A 21,207-nucleotide genomic window follows, 5' to 3' on the forward strand; every position below is an offset into this window, starting at 1 on the left:
GCAGTGCCGGGGGAGGGCAGTTTGAAATAGGGTTTGTCTGTATGGGCCTGGCTGTCCTGGAGCTCACTGTGTAGACCAAGCTTGCCTCGAACTCAGTGAGTGATCTGCCTGCCTCTGCCTCTCTAGTGCTGGAATTACAGACACACTCTGCTACAACCTGGCTTTGTTTAATGTCCTCTTCTGATTCTTTCTTCCATCTGTCTTTTTTTTTTTTTTTTTTTTTTTCTTTCCGAGACAGGCTTTCTCTGTGTATCCTTGGCTGTCCTGGAACTCCCTCTGTAGACCAGGCTGGCCTCGAAATCCGCCTGCCTCTGCCTCCCAAGTGCTGGGAGGACTAAAGGCGTGTGCCCCCATGCCCGGCCCATCTGTCAATTTTGTGTATCACTTCCAAGTTAAATCTGTTTAATAACTTAGGTCACATTCCAGCCTTGGATTTTTTGACTAATTACTAATGAGAAGAACAAACAATTTGTTATTATAAGGCAGCTTAAGTTTGGAAGTTTACTGTTTCCAGCACTTCAAACTATTGCATTGTAGGGTAAGAACATCTGCCAAGCAATGTGTCTTACTTACTGTTCTGCACATTTGTAATGTTCTCCAGAGGTGGGCAGAGAATTAATTCTTTGTTACTGAGGGAAGCTATGGCTCAGAAATATAAAGTAATACAGCCAAGGTTGTTGCTAACATCAATTTGCAGGATGGAATTGAATCTTTTTTTTTTTTTTTTTTTTAGTCTGGCCTTTCTATGTTGCTCAGTTGTTTTTTGAGCTAGTGGGTTCAAATAATTCCCCTGCCTTAGCCTTCCTAGAAAGTGCTACTGCAGGTTGTATCACTAGACATGGTTTAAACCCTGGTTGCAGTTCACTGTGAAGTCTAAGTTTTTTATATCAATTTGCCTTTTTTTTTTTTTCTCTCTCCAAGACAGGGTTTCTCTGTATAGCCCTGGCTGTCCTGGAACTCACTTTGTAGACCGGGCTGGCCTCGAACTCAGAAATCCACCTGCCTCTGCCTCCCAAGTGCTGGGATTAAAGGCGTGCACCACCACACCTGGCTCAATCAGCTTTTTTTTTCTTTTTTCTTTTTTTTTTTTTAGGGGGGTGTGTAATTTTATTTACATACACAATTAAGTATCATTTCATTTGCATACGCATTCATAAACACATTTCCATATATAAACAGGAAGGGACAACAGTGACTGCAGTTCCATTCCCACGGTGACTCGCAACCATCCTCTGTCGCGACGGCGGCCTGCCTGCGCACGGCGTCCTCCTCACACCTTGGGGTTCAATCTGCTTTTTAAGATTTATTTATTTTACATATATGAGTACACTGTAGCTGTACAGATGGTTGTTAGTCTTCATGAGGTTGTTGGGAATTGTATTTGGAACTTCTGCTCACTCTGTTAGGTCCCACTCGCTCCGGCCCAAAGATTGATTATTGTAAATAAGTACACTGTAGCTGTCTTTAGAAACACCATAAGAGGGAGTCAGATCTCATTACGGGTAGTTGCTGGAATTTGAACTCAGGACCTTCAGAAGAGCAGTCAGTGCTCTTATCCACTGAGCCATCTTACCAACCCATTAATCTGCTGTTTGATAGTTGAAACACTAGTATTCTTTTTTTTTTTTTTTTAAAGATTTATTTATTGTAAGTACACTGTAGCTGTCCTCAGACACTCCAGAAGAGGGAGTCAGATCTCCTTACGGATGGTTGTGAGCCACCATGTGGTTGCTGGGATTTGAACTCCTGACCTTCGGAAGAGCAGTCGGGTGCTCTTACCCACTGAGCCATCTCACCAGCCTGAAACACTAGTATTCTAACTTGCACAAAAAGATGATTTCCTGATTCTTCATCCTTACTTCATTATGTCTTCAAAGTACCATTGATTCTCCTGAGACTGTAGCACCATGATGCATTTTATCTGTGCTTGCTGCGTCTGCTTGTTGCGCTCTTTCCTCCTTGAAAGACATAGCTTTCACATCTACTCAGTATCCTCTTGTTTGGAAGACACCAGCTTGTCCTCTTCTGTGCCCATTGCTTCTTCATATTGTCTCTGTTTCTCAAAGCACTGAGTACTTTCTGACATATTTATTTGGTATCTTCCTCTGGAGGACAGGGACATTATTGTTTGTTTGGACTTTCAAGACAGGGCTTTTCTGTGTAGCCATGGCTGTTCTGAAACTAGCTCTGTAGACCAGGCTGGCCTCAAACTCAGAGATTGTTTTTTCACAGTGAAAACTACAGGTTTATTTCATTTGCAACAGTTCCACGTAGTGCTCCACCAGCCAGTCAAGTGTAAAAATCACTCCACAAAACCCGAAAACAACTCCTGAATAATGAGGGAAAAAAAAAATCAGAATAATTTTATATTTACTAAATATAAGTGACTTATGCATCATGTAAAATACAAGTTCTAAACATTTGTGACTAATCTTTTCCATTAGATAATATTACACTGATGTTTGCTTCTCTCCTCTTTGATTATAGTGCGCAGTGGGAAAGCTGAGTGTTCATTATGCATACAGACACAAGATACCTTGCCAGCCAGTGTAAAAAATCTTACAAGATGCATTGTGATCAGTTCTCTGGTAACTACACAGAGGAAATTGAAAGCCATGTCTCTGTTGAGTAGTCGGAACCAGTTGGCCAGAGCTGTTCTAAATCCAAACCCCATGGACTTCTGTACCAAAGATCTACTAACTACAACTTCTGAAAGAATTGTGAGTGCTGATTTGAATGAAGCCAGGAAAGTAAGACAAGTTTGTGTTAGGACATTTTAGCTGCTGCTGGTCCTTATGCTTATGCACAGCGGAGTTTAGTTCCCTTCAGTTTTGCAAAGTGGACAAGTAGGTTAGCTTATGTCAGGGTAAAGATAAGAAAGTAAAGAGGGTGTGTTGCAAGAGTAGCTTTTCTCCAGTGTCTGCTTCAGTGTGTGCTGGGTGCTCAAAATTTCAGGAGTTGTACACAGATTTTGTGGAGTGAGTTTTGTATTTGAAGAGAGTTGGTGGAGAACTGTGGGATTGTTGCAAATGAAGAGATGAACCTGTAGTTTTCACTGTAAAAAATGTACATATAGTCCAGAAAATTAACAAAAAGTGCAAAAGGAAACCAGTACTTCTAACCCTCATTGTGTACTGAAGCTTTCATGGTCATTATTCAGTCATTTTGCACCTTCAAAGGAGTTGACTTAGCCATACTCTTAACCTCTTTGATTCACTAAACTATCTAAATTGAAAGACTAAATTTAGACTAGGTCTGGCTGTTTTCCACCTTGTGACATTGTATTAGGAAAGAAGAGTTCTTAGAACTTTCACTGTCGAAGCAGAGAATTAAATGGAAAATATCAGAATAGCTGAAGAAAAGTTATTTAAGAAAATTTATTGTCATATTTGTAAAAAGCATTAAAGTACAATTATAAATAAACTGATGGGTATGGATATTAACTAGTAATTAGTGTCCAATTAGGTTTTCTCTAGTTGTGAAAGATCAGTCACTTAGATAATGATTTTATTTGACATGGACTGGAAGAAAGTTGAATAGGTGCTGTTCTTCTCCCATGTGTCACCACAGAAAGAATTCATTACATCTTTTCTATAGGTTGCCTACTTAAAAGACTTTAATGAAGACCAAAAGAAAGCCATAGAAACTGCATATGCCATGGTGAAACACTCACCATCCGTTGCCAAAATCTGTCTGATTCATGGACCACCTGGAACAGGAAAATCCAAAACTATTGTTGGTCTCTTGTACCGCTTACTGACAGAGGTGGGTGTGGCACTGTTAGCCTGGACATGGTTCCATTTGACCCACATTAAGAGATGTACCTTTGCCCTTTATTTACATGTGTATTTAAAAAGATTTATTACTACTATTGTTTGTAATTTTATGTGTATGGGTATTTGGCTCACATGTATATCTATGTACTACTTAAAGAGAATAGAAAAAGATAAGATTTCCCTGGAACTGGAGCTGCAGACAGTTGTGAGCCATGATATGTGTGCTGGGAAGTGAACCTGAGTACTCTGGAAGAGCGGCCAGTGCTCTTTATTGCTGAGGCAGCTCTCTGGCCTTTTGAATGGATTCTTGGTTGGGCTGAATATTCATTAAGTAATAGTAAAATGTAAGGCCTAGTGCATCCCAACAGTTGTGATAAACTTTATGGCAGAGAAGGCTTTATGTATGTGTTTTATGTAGGAGTGAAAATTAGGATCTTGTATATGCTCACAAGTGCTATGTCTGTTGAACTGCGTGCCACAGTTACTTATATTGTAGAAGGAATAGATGCTTTCCTTCAACCATTGTGATAGCTCATTGTTTGTCTTCTGTTTGACAAATTGTAGAACCAGAGGAAGGGCCATTCAGATGAAAATTTCAATGCCAAAATCAAACAAAATCGAGTCCTCGTGTGTGCACCTTCCAATGCGGCGGTTGATGAACTTATGAAAAAAATTATCCTCGAATTTAAAGAAAAATGTAAAGACAAGAAGAATCCTTTGGGTATGATACTTGCTTTTGTTACTTTTCATTTTATTTTTCTTGAGAATATCTGACACTGCCTTTTAGCAGTTAAGATCAGAGTCCATTGCAAGTGATGCTGTATAAGCATGACAGACATTTGCTTCCAGTTCCAAAGCTTAGGAGCTGATCAGTCTGGGCAGGAGTCTCTGCTGTACACTCTTTAGAAAACCAGATTCCTTCTGAAGTGGTGCCTTCCTGTATTGTCATCTCCATTCCTTAGTGTGCCTCCTGGTCAGGGATAGCTACTGCACCGGCAGTTTGAGTCATATCACTAAGAATGAGGAGAGGTGAAATGACAAAGGAAACAAATGAGCTCTCTTCTGAGGAGGGTTCCTCAGTTTCATCTCTCCTTATTTCCCTTTGACTGCAAATTATGTGGGACATGTCTGTATTCTGAGAGATGACATATATTCTTGCTTTCGTGTCATATGTACACCTAATAATATATAGTTTGTTTCCTCTAAAACTTTATACACTGTTAGTCTAAAGCCAAACTCTTCCTTTTCCATGTATTCTTAGTGGTTGTGAGCAGAGACATTATCCTTTTTTCCTGTTCTAACTCTGAAGTAGTAGCAACTCTGGTACCCCTAAGCTGACCCTGTGCTCCACTGAGTGGCTCTCAAGCCACTGCTTAGACAGCAGTATCCAAGAGAACTGCATGTGTAGTCAACAGACGTAAGTGCAGGTGCTGTGCTCAGTGTGCTCTTAACTGCAGTGGGGTAGCAGAGCTGGGAGGGGGTGTCCCCCACAGTAGATTTTTACTGAAGTGTATTCAAGTACAGGGAAAGTTAGAAAGAAGCTGTCTGAACTTCTGTCAGTGGATAAATTATACATTTTCTGTTTTTCTTTTAGATCTGTTGAGGTGGTACCGCCTTTTTTTTTTTTTTTTTTTTTTTTCTTATGCCTTTGGTAAATCACAGTACCAATTTGTGAATGTCATTCTTTCACACAGTGCTTGATTGCTAATGTGTTATTTTAGCACTTCGAAGATAGTGGTCATAAATGAGAACAGCCCATACATTTTTGTTGTAAAACAGATTTTGGTTTTTTTGTTTGTTTGTTTGTTTTTTAAGACAGGGTTTCTCTGTGTAGCCCTGGCTGTCCTGGAACTCACCCTGTAGACCAGGCTGGCCTCGAACTCAGAAATCCACCTGCCTTTGCCTCCCAAGTGCTGGGATTAAAGGCGTGTGCCACCACTGCCCGGCTATTTTTTTTGGTTTTTTAAGACGGGGTTTTTATGTAACCCTGGCGGTCCTGGATGGAACTCGTTCTAAGACCAGGTTTTCAAGCCTGCATTTTACTGAATGTAAATTTATACCTTAATGATAACTTAAAGAGCAAAGTAAGTGCTCTTCTATTGCCCTGCTCCAGTATCCAGGAAAACCCTCAGAACTCCATGCCTCCTAGGTTTGTTTTCAACTCTGTCTGTTTTTGGCTTTTCGGATTTCCTCTCTTACATTTTTACAAGCTCATTCTACAGTGTAAAGGATGCCCATTGTAATGTGTAGAATATTTGTGGATATTTAGGATGAATCCCAGATAATTGCTTCCATCTTTCTGATGGATGCACGGTGAGGTCTGGCTATTATGAAAACTTCAAGTAAGTGTTGGCGAGAGAAGATGGCTTTACATTTAGGAGAGGGAAGTGAACTAGGATTTTAAAGATCTTGTATTAAAGGCAACTATACAAATATGCCATTTCCTCTCCATATATTTGTTTGGAAATTTGTGTCAAGTGTGGTACATATGCCCCATTTTTACAGGCAGGAGGATTGTTAGAAGTTCAAGGCCAGACTGGTCTACATATTGAGCCCCAGGCCAGCAAGTACTATATACAAAACCTTCTCTCAAACACCTTAATTCTGGGTGTTTGGGGTAGGAATGACCAAGTAAGATTCTATATGAATTAAATACATAGTAATATATGGTTAAGAAAACTTAAGAGTTAGGTGTGGTGACACACGCCTTTAGTCTCAGCACCTAAATTTATCATTCATTCCTCAAGTGTGTTCTTCATGGAACACTGTATAGAGAAGAATTTGAGAAACATCAGTCTAACAGTATGAGCTCTGTTACCATGTGACCTGGAGAGCCATGCACTAGGATCTGCACATCTTTCAAAGCAGAGGGAACCAACCAATGTTTTTTAGGTATCTTTCACTCCCACTCATTTTTAGCACTTCAAAGTCATACTTTCTACTTACTGCAGTTTAATAAATACTGATCTGTAAGTTATATGTTACAAAGTAGTATTGATGTGACTGTCCTAGCTTGTATTGAGTGAAGTGGTAAGTACTTGCCTTACAAAGTTGTTATCCAGAATATCTTGAAAGAATGTGTGACAAGTCTTTAGTTACTGGTGTACAGTTGACAGTTGATGCCCTTCTCTGATTATTATGGAGGTGGGATTTATTAGCAATGTCCTTATTAATTTTATGTCTTTTTATCAACAGGAAACTGTGGAGATATAAATTTAGTACGACTAGGTCCAGAAAAGTCTATTAATACAGAGGTCTTAAAATTCAGTTTGGACAGCCAAGTCAACCATAGAATGAGTAAGTGTTGGCCTTTTTGCATTGGTGTTCTGCTGCTGTTGTATGACAAAGTAATGATGGGGGCACTAGTGGCATTTTGGGGACCCTACAACTATTCTAGCTTCTTTCTCCTTATGTTTGTGTGTGCCTGTGTGAATTTTGCTAGAAATAACATGTGATTTTTAAATTTATATTAGAAAAAGACTTGCCTTCTCATATTCAAGAAATGCTTAGAAGAAAAGAAATTCTAGATGCTCAACTTGATGAGCTTTCTCGTCAGCGAGCTCTGTGCCGAGGTGGGCGGGAGATGCAGGTATGAACCCCCTCCCCATGTGAACCTTGCAGAAGTGGCTTAGACATGAACTAGTCGATGGGTGTGTCATGCTGCTCTCATTGATGTGGTGTGACTCCATGATATGCTGGAGTAGTATGGCTAATGTCAGGCTAATGTTAGCGAGCTCTTCTGTAAATACTGTTTTATAGACCATAGTCTATATCTGTAGTCTCTGTGACAGCTCCTCAGCTTGATTGTGGCTCTAAAGCCATGCAGCTGTATTGCAGTTAAGATTTATTTATAAAAGTAGATGGCATATTTTATTATTAGGCACTTTACTGTTGAGTTAAACCCATTTTAGTGGCTGGAGAAATGGCTCACTGCTTAAGAGCACTGACTACTCTTCCAGAGGATCCAGGTTTGGTTCCTAACATCCACATGGCAGCTCACAATAAATTAACTACAGTTCCAAGGATCTGATGGTGTCTTCTGGTTTCCTCAGACAGACTCTTGGCACACACGTGATAAACAATGCAAACAAAACACATGTAGACATAAATAAAAACAACCAACATTTATAATTAGATTGAGACAGAGAATTTACTGGCTCATATACTCAAAAGAGTCAAGTGTGACTTAGCTTTTAGTATGTTTGTATCAAGAAATGTATCTGGCAACGTTTTGCCACCTTTTGCTTTCCCTTTTCTATGTATCTCAGCCTTTTCTTTTCCATGAGAAGTCAAGTGCCAGTACTTTTGGGCACCATCACTCTGGCTTAAAATACCATGTGTCTGTTCCAAGGATACACTCTGATTAATCTCTGCTCGCCAAGCAGATCTAACCCCTGATTTGATTTAGGGGAAGGGTGTCATGCCTGCAGTATGTTACATGCTCAGCACTGTTGCAGGATTGTTGTGTACCTTAGACATGAATGAAGGATTGAAACTCCGAGGCTTGAGACAGCAAACGCGTGTGGAGACATAATTGAGCCCATCAGGTGTGTAGAGCAGGGTTGGGGCTTGGCTGGTAGGGAAGAGAGCAGGAATTCAGGGAATTCACGGTTAAGATGCTCTTTACTCTCCTAAGGTGTGAAGTGTCTGAGAGCTTTCTAAAGTGCTTGGTTTTCACAGTGATTTCAAAATTGTTTTCAGAGGCAAGAATTAGATGAACACATTGCCATAGTCTCAAAAGAAAGGCAAGAACTTGCTTCGAAAATTAAAGAGGTAAGTAGTTTACCTGCAGCAGTTGACTTTCTTTATGAAACAGTTCAGAGGACAGAAGGGCAGAGGTTTGTTTTAAAAGGTATTTAACATAAAAATGACACCTGCAAAAGTGGAGACATCAGTGTTTTTCTTAGGTATAGACCAGTAGTAACCAGTTTCTTTTTTCACCAGCTGCAAATAGAGAGTTGCTACCATGAGTTGTTCACGAGAGTAGGTTTGTGGATACTGAGAGAGAAAAACAGGAGTGAACCACATTTATAATTTAGTAAGGGAGCAACTGTGGACTGTCGTGTGCTCTATTTATTAGGAGTATAAAATGAGTGACAGTGGGATGCAATTAGGCATAAAAACATACAGCTCCCTTCTTTTCTATTCTTTGCCCTGACCTGTGGGATAGTCGAACAGGGTCTGGGGACCATCTGTGGAGAGAATGGGGGACAAGAGACAGCGTGGAATAGAGATCTGATCAAGCTGACAAGGTTTTATTGTTCCCACACAGGTTTTATATATATATACACACGCATAGAAGCAGAATATGGGGGGAGGGGGATCCTGAGTGCACCTGTTCCCAAGAACAGGATATTGGCTGGGTAAAAAGTTCAGTAGGAAGAACAGAATAGAATGGGTTGCTAGGTACCTGTCCACAAGACCTATAGCTATTGGTTTTCAACTGGGGGTAGTACTTTCCCACAGAGGCCAAGACTTTGTGCCAGTAAGCACTTATGGCTGACAAGGCAGTTAATGTTCAAACAAGGTTATTCCCAACAATTCTTGGCTTAGAGCATAAGCTTTTTGTGTTTTTGTTTGAATCCTGTATCATGTACAGTTGGTCCCAGTTCTGGGACACCCACCCACAGTCCAAAGTAAGACAGTGAGTAGGATAGTTTGAGGGGAACTGGTAGTTTGCGTTTTTGACCAGAGACAGACAAAATTGAATTTAATGTATATTTTTATCAACAGTTTAAATAACATCTCAGTTATGTTTCATGCTTATAGGTGAAGTGCATTGCTCATCTGTGTTGTGAGCTTTGTTGCTCACTGTGTCTTCTATGGGCTGTTTATTAAATTAGCCACACTTGGGGGAGCACTCGTTACAGTTACGGCTAAGAGAAGAGACCCTGACTATGCTTTAGTGCTGGAGCCAGATTTCCACCTCTTCTAAAGCTCACATACATGGCCTTGACATCCAGGATGGATTTATGCAGAGGGATTTCTTGTTTACTAGAGCTGAGGTTTTCTCTTTTATTAAATATTTTTATGTCATGAACAAAAAAGGTAGATATTTTTTAGTAAAAATAGGACTGTTGCAGGATTTGCATATAACTAACTATAGTTATCCTTTGTTATCCTAGGTTCAGGGACGCCCACAGAGAGCACAGAATACCATCATCTTGGAGTCCCATGTCATCTGCTGCACATTGAGCACTAGTGGTGGTTTATTGCTTGAGTCTGCTTTTCGAGGGCAAGGGGGTGTCCCCTTCAGTTGTGTCATCGTAGATGAGGTGAGTGGACAATCAGGTGTGCAGGTGTGACTGGGACCGTAAAGAAAAGTTGTGGGTGAATTATGGGTGCTGAAGTGTGGGTGAAATGGGGCTTTTATTGGTGATCTAGTGATCTCTAGCAGTGCTGGAGAGTGAACATCCAGCCTTGCTTGTGAGGAGGCCTCTGTATACCAGCCTTTAGCTGATGTGCACATGTTCTCAGACAGTGAAACATGCTGACAGCCTGCTCCACAGTGAGGACTCTAGGCTTCTGGGCACGATTGTCTCCAGCACTATTCCTTCTGAGCTGCAGCAGTTCCTCTGCTAACTTTGAAATACAAATTCGTGACTTGGGACAGTTTTGGCTGATGCATTTTTAGCTGGTGTCTTTCCTTTCTTGTCCATTTACTGAACACTAATTGTGTACATTCATTGTTGGTGTACTGGCTAGTTTTGTATCAACTTGACACAGCTGGAGTTATCACAGAGAAAGGAGCTTCAGTTGAGGAAATGCCTCCATGAGATCCAACTGTAAGGCATTTTCTCAATTAGTGATCAAGGGGGAAAGGCCCCTTGTGGGTGGTGCCATCTCTGGGCTGGTAGTCTTGGGTTCTGTAAGAGAGCAGGCTGAGCCAGCCAGGGGAATCAAGCCAGTAAAGAACATCCCTCCATGGCCTCTGCATCAGCTCCTGCTTTCTGACCTGCTTGAGTTCCAGTCCTGACTTCCTTGGTGATGAACAGCAGTATGGATGTGTAAGCTGAATAAACCCTTTCCTCCCCAACTTGCTTCTTGGTCATGATGTTTGTGCAGGAATAGAGACCCTGCCTAAGACAGTTGGCTAGAGTAAAAAGTCAGAAGACAGAAGGACTGGCTCACTAGATATGGAGAATCATTCCAGGAAATCCCGTACCCTGTGTAGATATATAAATTATGTGATAAAATGAAAGATCAGAAAGATGGAAATGATGAAATAATTAAAGACAACGTTACTGAATTAGAAAGTCGGGAGACTGTCATGCCCCAAGTAACATGTGAATTTTAGAGATTATGTTCTAAAACAGCTATTAGAGAAGCTTTCCAGGCTCCAGCTCAGCAGGAACGAGGCAGGCACTTAAGATGTCCTAAGCCCTCTGTTGCTATCTAATTCCACAGTTAAGGCATCTCTGGTGGTCGAGTTCACAATGCTTGTTAGGTTGTTGAAAAGTTGTTTAGGGACCGGAAAGATAGCTCAGCTGTTAAACCAATAACTGTGTTTAGATAATTTGTTTTACGATGAAATCTTATATATATTTCTTTTTCATTGCTATACCTCCACTGTACATGGTAGAGTGTCTTACAAGTATAGCATACTTGGATCATTTAGAAAAATGCCTTTTTTTTTTTTTTTTTTTTGGTTTTGGTTTTTCGAGACAGGGTTTCTCTGTGTAGCCCTGGCTGTCCTGGAACCCACTTTGTAGACCAGGCTGGCCTCAAACTCAGAAATCCGCCTGCCTCTGCCTCCCAAGTGCTGGGATTAAAGGCGTGCGCCACCACCGCCCGGCAAAAAATGCTTATTTTTGATACCTGGTGTAGAGGATGTATGTCTGTATGCATGTATGAGGTCCATCATTATCATTACTACCAACACCACAGCAATAACAGTAAAGGTTTAGCTATAGTATAGGAGAAGTTTGCTACTTTTTTGGATGATTAGAACTTAATTAAGGCTCTATCTCCTTTTTTCCTTTTTAAACAAGGCTGGGCAGTCTTGTGAAGTTGAGACACTTTCTCCACTCATCCACCGCTGCAATAAACTTATCCTAGTAGGAGACCCCAAACAGCTCCCTCCCACAGTCATCTCTATGGTGAGTACTTCTGTTGATGTCAGAGGATCTGTTTTTAATATGAAAGAATGGTTCTGTTTTGAATTGTCATTTCCTATTGGAGGAGAAATTAGGAAATGACAGGAAAAAAGGTGTTACTTGAAGTTTCATATGAAAAACTGTGGCCAGGCATGCAGTCCTAGCAATCAGGAGGCTGAGCAGGTTCTCAGCTCAGGCCTGCCAGGGATACACAGTGCGACCTTGTTCCAAGACAGAGTGAGTGTTTTTTGTATATGTCCTCTTTGTTCACAGTTGTGCTTCTGAGTGTATGGGCAAGAGTTTTTTAGACATGAAAACCTAAGTTCACATTGCAGTGCTTCAGGCTTTCCCTGTGTAGGAGGGACTATATCTGATTTGATAAGAACACAAAACACATAAGACAGCTTTAAGTGTAAAGACGACCCCCTCCCCCCAACACACACATCTCATGCTTTACACTGTGTTCCTGAAGCTAAATTTGCGAGCTCGCTCTCTCTCTCTCTCCCTCCCTTCCTTTTCTCTTTCCTTTTCTTATCTATTTATTTTTGTGTTTACTTATTTATTTTATTATTAGATATTTTATCTACATTTCAAATGTTATCCCCTTTCCTCATTTCCCTTCCCACTGCTCACTAACCCACCCACTCCTGCTTCCCTGTCCTGCCATTCCCCTACACTGGGGCATCGAGCCTTTACAGAACCAAGGACCTCTCCTCTCATTGATGTCCCACAAGGCTACAATGCATCTGTTACATATGCATCTAGAGCCTTCCATCCATGTGTACTCTTTGATTGGTAGTTTAGTCTCTGGGAGCTCTGGGGGTGCTGGTTGGTTCATATTGTTGTTCCTCTTACGGGACTGCAAACCCCTTCAGCTCCTTGGGTCCTTTCTCTAGCTCCTCCATTGGGGACCCTGTGCTCAGTCCAATGGATGGCTGTGAGCATCCACTTCTGTAATTTTCAGGCACTGGCAGAGCCTCTCAGGTGACAGCTATATCAGGCTCCTGTCAGTAAGCACTTGCTGGCATCCACAATAGTGTCTGGGTTTGGGAACTGTGTATGGGATGGATCCCCAGGTGGGACAGTCGCTGGATGGCCTTTCCTTCAGTTTCTGTTCCACACTTGGTCTCTGTATCTCCTCCCATGGGTATTTTGATCCCCTTTCTAAGAAGGACCGTAGTATATCCACACTGTGGTCTTCCTTCTTCTTGAGTGTCATGTGGTCTGTGAATTGTATTTTGGGTATTCTGAACTTCTGGGCTAATATTCATTCATCAATGAGTGCATAACATGTGTGTTCTTCTGTGCTTTTGTGATTGGGTTACCTCACTCAGGATGCCCTTCACATCTGATAGTGCAGATGGTAACAGAAGAAAGTGTGCTCGGGCTGGTGAGATGGCTCAGTTGGTAAGAGTACCCGACTGCTCTTCCGAAGGTCTGGAGTTCAAATCCCAGCAACCACATGGTGGCTCACAACCATCTGTAACGAGATCTGGCACCCTCTTCTGGATTGTCTGAAGACAGCTACAGTGTACTTACATACAATAAATTAAAAAAAAAAAAAAAAAGAAGAAGAAGAACGTGTGCTCACTGTGAGTAGAGCTGTGGAGGCTGAGGACTGATATAGTCCAGGCTGCCTATTATTTTTTTAATGTATATGAGTACACTGTCTTCTGGCACAGCAGAAGAGGGCATCAGATCCCATTACAGAAGGTCGTGAGCCACCATGTGGTTGCTGGGAATTGAACTCAGGACCCCTGGAAGAGCAGTCAGTGCTCTTAACTACTGAGTCATCTCTCCAGCCTCCAGGCTGCCTTTTTGTTCGTTTTTTTTCAAGACAGGTTCTCTGTACAGGCCTGGCTGCCCTAGCAGGCTGGCGTTGAACTCAGAGATCTACCTGCCTCTGCCTCTCAAGTGCTGAGATCAAAGGTGTGCACCACCACTGTCTGGCTAGTCAGCATTTTTTGTTTTGGATTTCACCTCCACACTAGACTTGTAAAAACGCATATCAGATGTTGACTCAGTAATTGTTTTGGGTCATTTAAAATAGGCTTACCATGGTTCTTAAATTTAATAAAATTGACGGGTTTTTTTAACTAACATCTTTTATACAGAGTGGTGGCCTCATAATCTCAGAAAAAAGATCATCTCAGAAAAAAGATCATTTTGAAAATATTTCTGTCCAGTTATTCAATGAATTCAATGAGTGTGTGTTTTTGTTGTTGCCATTTGTTTTTGATTTTGGATTGATTGAGAATGGCTTGTGCAGTTCTATAGCTGCAGGCCAAGGTTCACAGACACTGTGCAGGAGTGGCGGCAGGAGCCCTGCTTGTGAGCCTTAAAACCAAAGAAGCTTCCAAAGTTGATACACACACACACACACACACACACACACACACACACAAATAATTTCTACCACATGCATGCCTAGTGCTTAAGGAGGTAATGAGTTTCCATGTGGGTGCTGGGGATCAGATGGACCCTTTGCAAGAACAAGAAGTGCTCTTAAAGCTGGGCATGGTGGCACTTGGGAGGCAGAGGCAGGCAGATTTCTGAGTTCCAGGACAGCCAGGGCTATACAGAGAAACCCTGTCTCGAAAAAACAAAAAAAAAAAAAAAGAAAGAAAGAAAAAAGAAAGAAGTACTCTTAACCATTATCCAGCATTCTAGTGCACTTGTCTGTTTTGCTTTGTTTTGTTTTTTGAGTCAGGGTTTTTCTGTGTATCCCTGGTTGTCCTGGAACTCACTCTGTAGACCAGGCTGGCCTTGAACTTAGAAATCCGCCTGTTTCTGCCTCCCGAGTGCTGGGATTAAAGGTGTGCGCCACCACGCCCGGCTTTGTTTTTAAGCCATCATTTTCTGGAAATAATTACTGTGGAGATAGTTTTGCTTATGTAGCCTGAGCTGGCTTGGAACTTGTTCTGTAGCTCAGGCTTGATTTGAACTCAGTGATCCTCCAGTTTCAGCTTCTTTTTTTTTTGGGTGTTTGCATCGAGGTCACATTTATTTTAAATACAGGGAGATCTCTATTTTTCAAGTGTTTCAGCTTCTTGAATGCTAAGATTGTAAAGATATATTACCACAGCCAGCTCTGGCAGGAACTATTGTAGGTGTGGAGGTTGTGTTGATAAAAAAACAAAGTCCTTATTATACTCATGGTGCTTAGTGGGTGGTAGACAGTATCGAGTTACAGAATGAAGTAAGCAGTGGTTTTAAGATAGATAATTAGACAGACAGATAGATGGATGCATGCCTATGTATATATGTGGAGTTTTGTATTTAAAAGAGCAGTTAAAACTCCATATGGGGGCTGGAGAGATGGCTCAGTGGGTTAGAGCACCCGACTGCTCTTCTGAAGGTCTAGAGTTCAAATCCCAGCAACCACATGGTGGCTCACAACCATCCGTAATAAGATCTGACTCCCTCTTCTGGAGTGTACTTACATATAATGAATAAATAAATCTTTAAAAAAAAAACAAAAAAAAAAAAGGTGTGGACCATCATGCCCAGCAAAAAACCAAAAAACTCCATATGGAATTGGCTTTTTTTCCAGCCACCTCAGGGATAGCCTTTTTTATGTCATCAAGTACAAATTTGTAAGTTTGACTCACTTTTTCTGTCTTCTTAAGTAGGTCTATTATGTTGTATAAATTCTTTTTCTACTTTTCTCAGAGAGATTTAAAATTGGATTTGGAGCCCGGTGTGGTAGCTCACGCCTTTAGTCCCAGCACTTGGGAGGCAGAGGCAGGTGGATTTCTGAGTTTGAGGCCAGCCTGGTCTACAAAGTGAGCTCCAGGACAGCTAGGACTATACAGAGAAACCCTGTCTCGTAAACATAAAAAACAAAAAAACAAAATGGATTTGGAAAATTGGATTTGGGGCTAAATTGAGTAAACTTGGGGAGATATAGGTTAAACTGCCAGATGTCTCTTAACATCTGGTTAGTTATACGAGCTTGTATACATAAAATGTGTACATAAATGTTAGGGTACACCATTCTTTACTTTCACTATGAAAGTTTGTGTAACAGGCTTATTCCTACTGTGCACGTCTTCATAGTATCGCATCGCCGTTAGCATGATCATATTCTGGTGTGCAGGTTTTAGAGCATGTTTTAACTTCCAGGTTATGCGATTTGAATCTTTGATACTGTCATTGAAAATTATATAGCACACTGTGAAAACATGGGCAGTTTTTCTCATTTGTTTGGGTCACTTTTGCATGCTGATGTTATAACCCATTACTTGACTTTTAAAATCAATTTAGTAGTTTAGGTTTGCTCTTTCCTGACTCTATAGTGTTAGTACTCGGCACCACAGGTCTGTGAAGAAATCACTGTGCACAGGCTTCCTTGTAGTGACACACCACACTTAGGTTTGTGAGGGCCCGAAGATTTGTTAAAAATCTATGTTAAGTTTTTGTGCTTCTTTTATTGTTCATTCAGGTGGCCTCTTGGTCCTATCAGAAGAGCTTTAGGGTGTGGTCATTCACACCCTCACCTCTTTCCTAGCACTTTTCTAAAGAGATCATCTCACCTTACAGTCAAGGGTCACAGCTCCCTGAGGATCAGCATCAGAAACATGCCACCTGAACTTTGACACATTTGTTTTGGAATATCAGTTCTTACAATAGTGGGGACTTGTTTAAAAACAAAACAAAAAAAAAAAAACAAAAAAAACCTCTTACTGTTTTTCTAGACAGGGTTTCTCTGTGAGTATCCTGGCTGTCCTGGAACTCACTCTGTGGACCAGGCTGGTATAAACTCTTACAAATGAGTTTTTTCTTCTCAGAAAGCACAGGAGTATGGCTATGACCAGTCGATGATGGCCCGATTCTGCAAGCTGCTGGAAGAGAATGTGGAGCAGAACATGATTGGCAGGCTGCCGGTGTTACAGCTTACCATTCAGTACAGGATGCATCCAGACATATGTCTTTTCCCTTCTAATTACGTTTATAACAAAAACCTGAAGACAAATAGGTGGGTGTCCTGCAGTGCTTATAAGCTTGTCCTGCGGGAAGCTTTAACTGCTTATGACAATGTCTTGGCATAAAAAGCATAAACCAGGCTAGCTGTGTTAGTCAATGCAGGTGATCCTATTGGGAAGCAGAAGCAGGAAGATTGTTGAGAGTTGAGGCCAGCCAAAGCTACAGAGTAAGACCCTGTTTCGGGGTAGGGGAAGGGAGGGTACTTACCTTAAATCATTGTGCTATTTTGACTATATGAAATGCAGATAGATTGGGAGGGGGGAAGAAGGGGCAGGGTGGTGGCACATACCTTTTGATCCTAACACGGGAGGCAGAGGCAAGTGGATCTGAGGGCCTAGCCAGCGATACAAAAGAAAACTGTTTCAAAAAAGTGGGGAAGAAGGCTGGTGAGATGGCTCAGTGGTTAAGAGCGCCACTGCTCTTCTGAAGGTCCTGAGTTCACATCCCAGCAACCACATGGTGACTCACAACCATCCATAATGAGATCTGATGCCCTCTTCTGGAGTGTCTGAATACAGTGACAGTGTACTTAGATATAATAATAAATAAAAATCTTTAAAAAAGTGGGGAAGGGAGAATCACCATGTTTACTATAACCCACATATAATCACTGGTGACTTCATGGCCTGTCTTGTGGTGCTAGGGACTGAAGCCAGGCTCTTAGCCTTTTTTGTGCATTTGCGCTCCCTGGAGGCTGCTCCCTTTTCTCTAGCCCTGTACGTATGTTTCCTGTACTTTGTTATGAGCTGTTTTTGAGTCATGATTATATAGATCATCATTCTTGGTACCAGAATGGAAATAAAATCTAGTTTAGACTTTTCATTGCTATGCATTTGTGAAAGAAGACCTCTTAATCTCTTTTTCCTGGTTCTGTCTCACACAGAAAATAAAAGAAGAAGATATTGATAAAATGTGTGCTTTAGAGCATATTTTCTGAATATGATTGCTTTTCTATAGATTGACTGAATCCATTCGATGTTCATCAGAGTGGCCATTTCAGCCCTACCTCGTGTTTGATGTTGGAGATGGTTCAGAACGACGGGATAATGAGTATGTTTTTGTTTTCCTTCATTCTTCAGTAATGGTCTCAGAATCATTAGCTTATAAGCTTTTCCTATACATGTCTCTCTAGTACCAAGGTATCTGTGTTGATAGCTTCCTCTTTTCTGTATAATTGGTCAGTACTCTCAGGTGACCAGTAAGTCCTTGAACGGTCATAACTGTGAGAGACCCCATCAAAAGTTGATGATTGTGATTTCATAGGAAAGCAGGCATAAGCCAGATAGTCCTTGAAATTTTGAGTTGTGAAGGATTGTGTTGGGTACCTATAAAATGATAGCAAAGTGGAGGTGGGTGGTGTGTTGCTAGGTAGCAAATATATCAGAAGAGCCAAGGATTGCTCTGAATAGAGGAGTTTAACAGCCTGGAGGTATTGTTTATGAACATGTGCATAAAGACTACCCTGTTATGTGGAAAATGTGAAAAAACAAAATAAAACCCCACAGATTCTAAAGTGAGACTAGGAAATGGGTCTAGATAGAATATTCCTTGCAGTGAAAAATAAAGAGGTTCATATGGTCTTCAAGAGTAGAGCAGAAGATGAAGAGCCTAACCCCAAGCACATTATAAGACCAGAAAGCAGCAAGGAACTTGATAGAGTCTGAATCTGACAAATAAAGACGGTCTAGGAGAAGGAGCTATCTTCCTGGGATGTTACAGTGTAGCATGGCTGAAAGCATGACAGTAGTTATTGGGTGTTAATCCTTAGGGAAACAAGGACCCATGTTGGTAATGGTTGGATCTACTTTGGCAATGAAAGGACACACACGTGGGGGTATGGACTGTGAGAACAGGATATTGGAGCCAGCAGAGAGGATAATGAGGTAGCTTTCATGCCATTCAGCCCTAGTGGGCTATGTTGTTAATGTTTAGTTGTCTGGGTGACATCTTTTCAGCTTTGTGGTTTATTGGTTTAAACTTAGCTGACTACAAATTTCTTTCTTACAACCACTTCATGGATTGGACAGTTATTTATAGTTACTCATATGTATATAAATCACTATTATATCTTCTTGATATTGCTGCCTGACTAGAGGGAAAAGCACCTATGCATATTCTTTAATGGGAACTAACTAGAATTAGTGAGCAATTAGACAGCTGTGAGATTTGACACCTTGTCTTTTTTCATCTTTTTAAAGCTCATATATAAATGTTCAAGAAATAAAGTTGGTGATGGAAATAATTAAACTTATTAAAGAGAAAAGAAAAGATATTTCCTTCCGAAATATTGGCATAATAACCCATTACAAGGCTCAGAAGACGATGATCCAGAAGGATTTGGAGAAAGAATTTGATAAGAAAGGGTGACGTATTTTTACATGTATTTCTGGTATTTAGGTTGAATTAGGTTGTTTCTTAACAGGACTGGGGGACTGGGGTTGAATCAGGGTCTTTGTATTCTAGGCAAGTGCTCTAACGTCTCTGTTATATTGCCCAGTCTTTTTATTATTTTTGTGATCATGTCTGTAAGTTTCCCATTTGCTGTCCTCCTGCCTCAGCCACCAGGCCCTACTAAGATTGTGGTTTTGTCTCCTTATCTCTACACTAAAATTAAAGATTAAAATCTGGAAAGTCTAGCCAGGCGTGGTGGCGCACGCCTTTAATCCCAGCACTCGGGAGGCAGAGGCAGGCGGATTTCTTGAGTTCGAGGCCAGCCTGGTCTACAGAGTGAGTTCCAGGACAGCCAGGGCTACACAGAGAAACCCTGTCTGGGAAAACTAAGGAAAAAAAAAATCTGGAAAGTCAGTGTCAGGTGTGTGGTGAGAAACATTTAACTCCAGCACTTGGAAGGTGGAGGCAGGACGATCAGTCAAGGTCATCCTTGGTACCGTAGTTTCTTTTCCCGTTACTATGACAAAATATTCTGACAAAAGCATTAAAGGGTTTATTTCACCTCACAGTTTATTACAGCCCATCATGATGGGGGAATCAAGGCAGCAAGACTCTGAAGCATCCAAGCAGCAGCAGAAGAGCAGTGAATTTATGCATGCTAGTGATGAGCTCGGTTCCTCCACTGTTACACAGTCCGGGATCTCCAGCCTAGAGAATGGTGCCACCCACACTGGGTGGGTCTTCCCAACTCAACTAACACCATCAATAAATAACCCCCAGAGACATGCCCCCAACCCATTTCTTAGGCTAGTACAGGTTTTACCAAGTTGACTATTAATACTAATCATTATATTCTGCTGCATAGTGAGTTCAAGGCTGACCTGGGCTATGTGATCCCCATCTCAACAAAACAGTCTGGAGAGAGATGGCTCAGTGGTTAAAAGCACTTGCATTGCAATCATAAAGATCAGAGTTCAGATCTCAGTACTTAGACAACAAGCTGAGGGTTGTTTCTTTGTAACCACAGCTCTGACTTGGGCAGAGATGGGGATGTTTTGGGGTTTGCTGGCTTCCAGGCTGTCTGAGAAAGCATGTGCTTTCAAGCTGCTTCTTGTGGCCTTTCCTCACATGCACACATGCACTGTTACTCCTAAGATAAAATACCAAAACTAGCAACTTTTAAAGTTTCTTATCTAGAAACACACAAAACTGACTTTAGAGAAAATTTTAAAAATCCGGAGATTCTATCTCTCTCTCTCTCTCTGTCTCTCTCTCTCTCTCTCTATCTATCTAGCACACCTCTCAGTGTAGTGACCAAAACCTGAAAAACAGGTTAGACTTGACTGCTGAGTTTCGCCAAATGTCAATCCACAGTCAGCACTAACACAGCTGTGTGTCTGCAGTCCTTGCACTCTGGAGTCTGAGGCAGGAGGATCTAGAGTTTTAGACCAACCTGGGCTACGTAGGTAATACCCTATGTGAAAACAGCAGAAAAAGCCAGTAATACTTAGGACTTGACAAAAGCCTAATAAAACTTCCTGGTTTTCTTTTTTTAATTTATGTAAAGCAGGCACACCGTGGTGTGCATATGGTCAGAGAACAACTTTCAGTAATTGGTTCTGGATAGAACTCCAGTCATCGGCTTGGTGGCAAGCTGCCTTACACGTTTTGAACCATGTTGCTGGCTCCAAGGACACTGTAATTTTTTTATGACACCAAAGCAGAGAAGGTGTTACAAGAGCCACAGGACCGATAACACTAATGATTGTAGATTTAAGAATGCTAAATGGACAGCTGCAGACTGAATCCAGAGCATATTAAGGGACTGTATATCATGACCACATGAAATTTATCCCAGAGTGCAGTGTTGGCTAACTATCTTGCTGGAATAAGAGAAGGAAGCAAGAGTTGGCAGCTCACTCTTGGAGCCTCCATACTTGGGAATACAGGGCAGGATA

The 21,207-nt window shown here is 41.3% G+C and overlaps 1 protein-coding gene across 6 annotated transcripts in view; it reads left to right on the forward strand.

Moving 5' to 3' along the window:
• Setx (senataxin) overlaps nucleotides 1-21,207 on the forward strand; it is a 58,884-nt gene that overhangs the window by 30,913 nt on the left and 6,764 nt on the right. For 4 of the 6 annotated variants that reach the window (XM_030251650.1, XM_006498080.4, XM_006498079.3 and 1 more), the window contains 12 exons: nucleotides 2,488-2,720; nucleotides 3,598-3,765; nucleotides 4,341-4,497; nucleotides 6,972-7,073; nucleotides 7,250-7,365; nucleotides 8,478-8,549; nucleotides 9,902-10,051; nucleotides 11,768-11,875; nucleotides 16,663-16,850; nucleotides 17,816-17,908; nucleotides 19,057-19,221; nucleotides 19,819-19,983. In XM_030251650.1, the coding sequence (XP_030107510.1) occupies nucleotides 2,488-2,720; nucleotides 3,598-3,765; nucleotides 4,341-4,497; nucleotides 6,972-7,073; nucleotides 7,250-7,365; nucleotides 8,478-8,549; nucleotides 9,902-10,051; nucleotides 11,768-11,875; nucleotides 16,663-16,850; nucleotides 17,816-17,908; nucleotides 19,057-19,221; nucleotides 19,819-19,983 (1,717 nt within the window). Of the gene's footprint in view, nucleotides 1-2,487; nucleotides 2,721-3,597; nucleotides 3,766-4,340; nucleotides 4,498-6,971; nucleotides 7,074-7,249; nucleotides 7,366-8,477; nucleotides 8,550-9,901; nucleotides 10,052-11,767; nucleotides 11,876-16,662; nucleotides 16,851-17,741; nucleotides 17,909-19,056; nucleotides 19,222-19,818; nucleotides 19,984-21,207 lie in introns of all 6 variants that reach the window. The other 2 variants (XR_001782867.2, NM_198033.2) reach the window with 2 other exon arrangements.

The sequence above is a fragment of the Mus musculus genome, chromosome 2 (genome assembly GCF_000001635.26).
Source record: "Mus musculus strain C57BL/6J chromosome 2, GRCm38.p6 C57BL/6J".
Classification (NCBI taxonomy): Eukaryota; Metazoa; Chordata; class Mammalia; order Rodentia; family Muridae; genus Mus; species Mus musculus.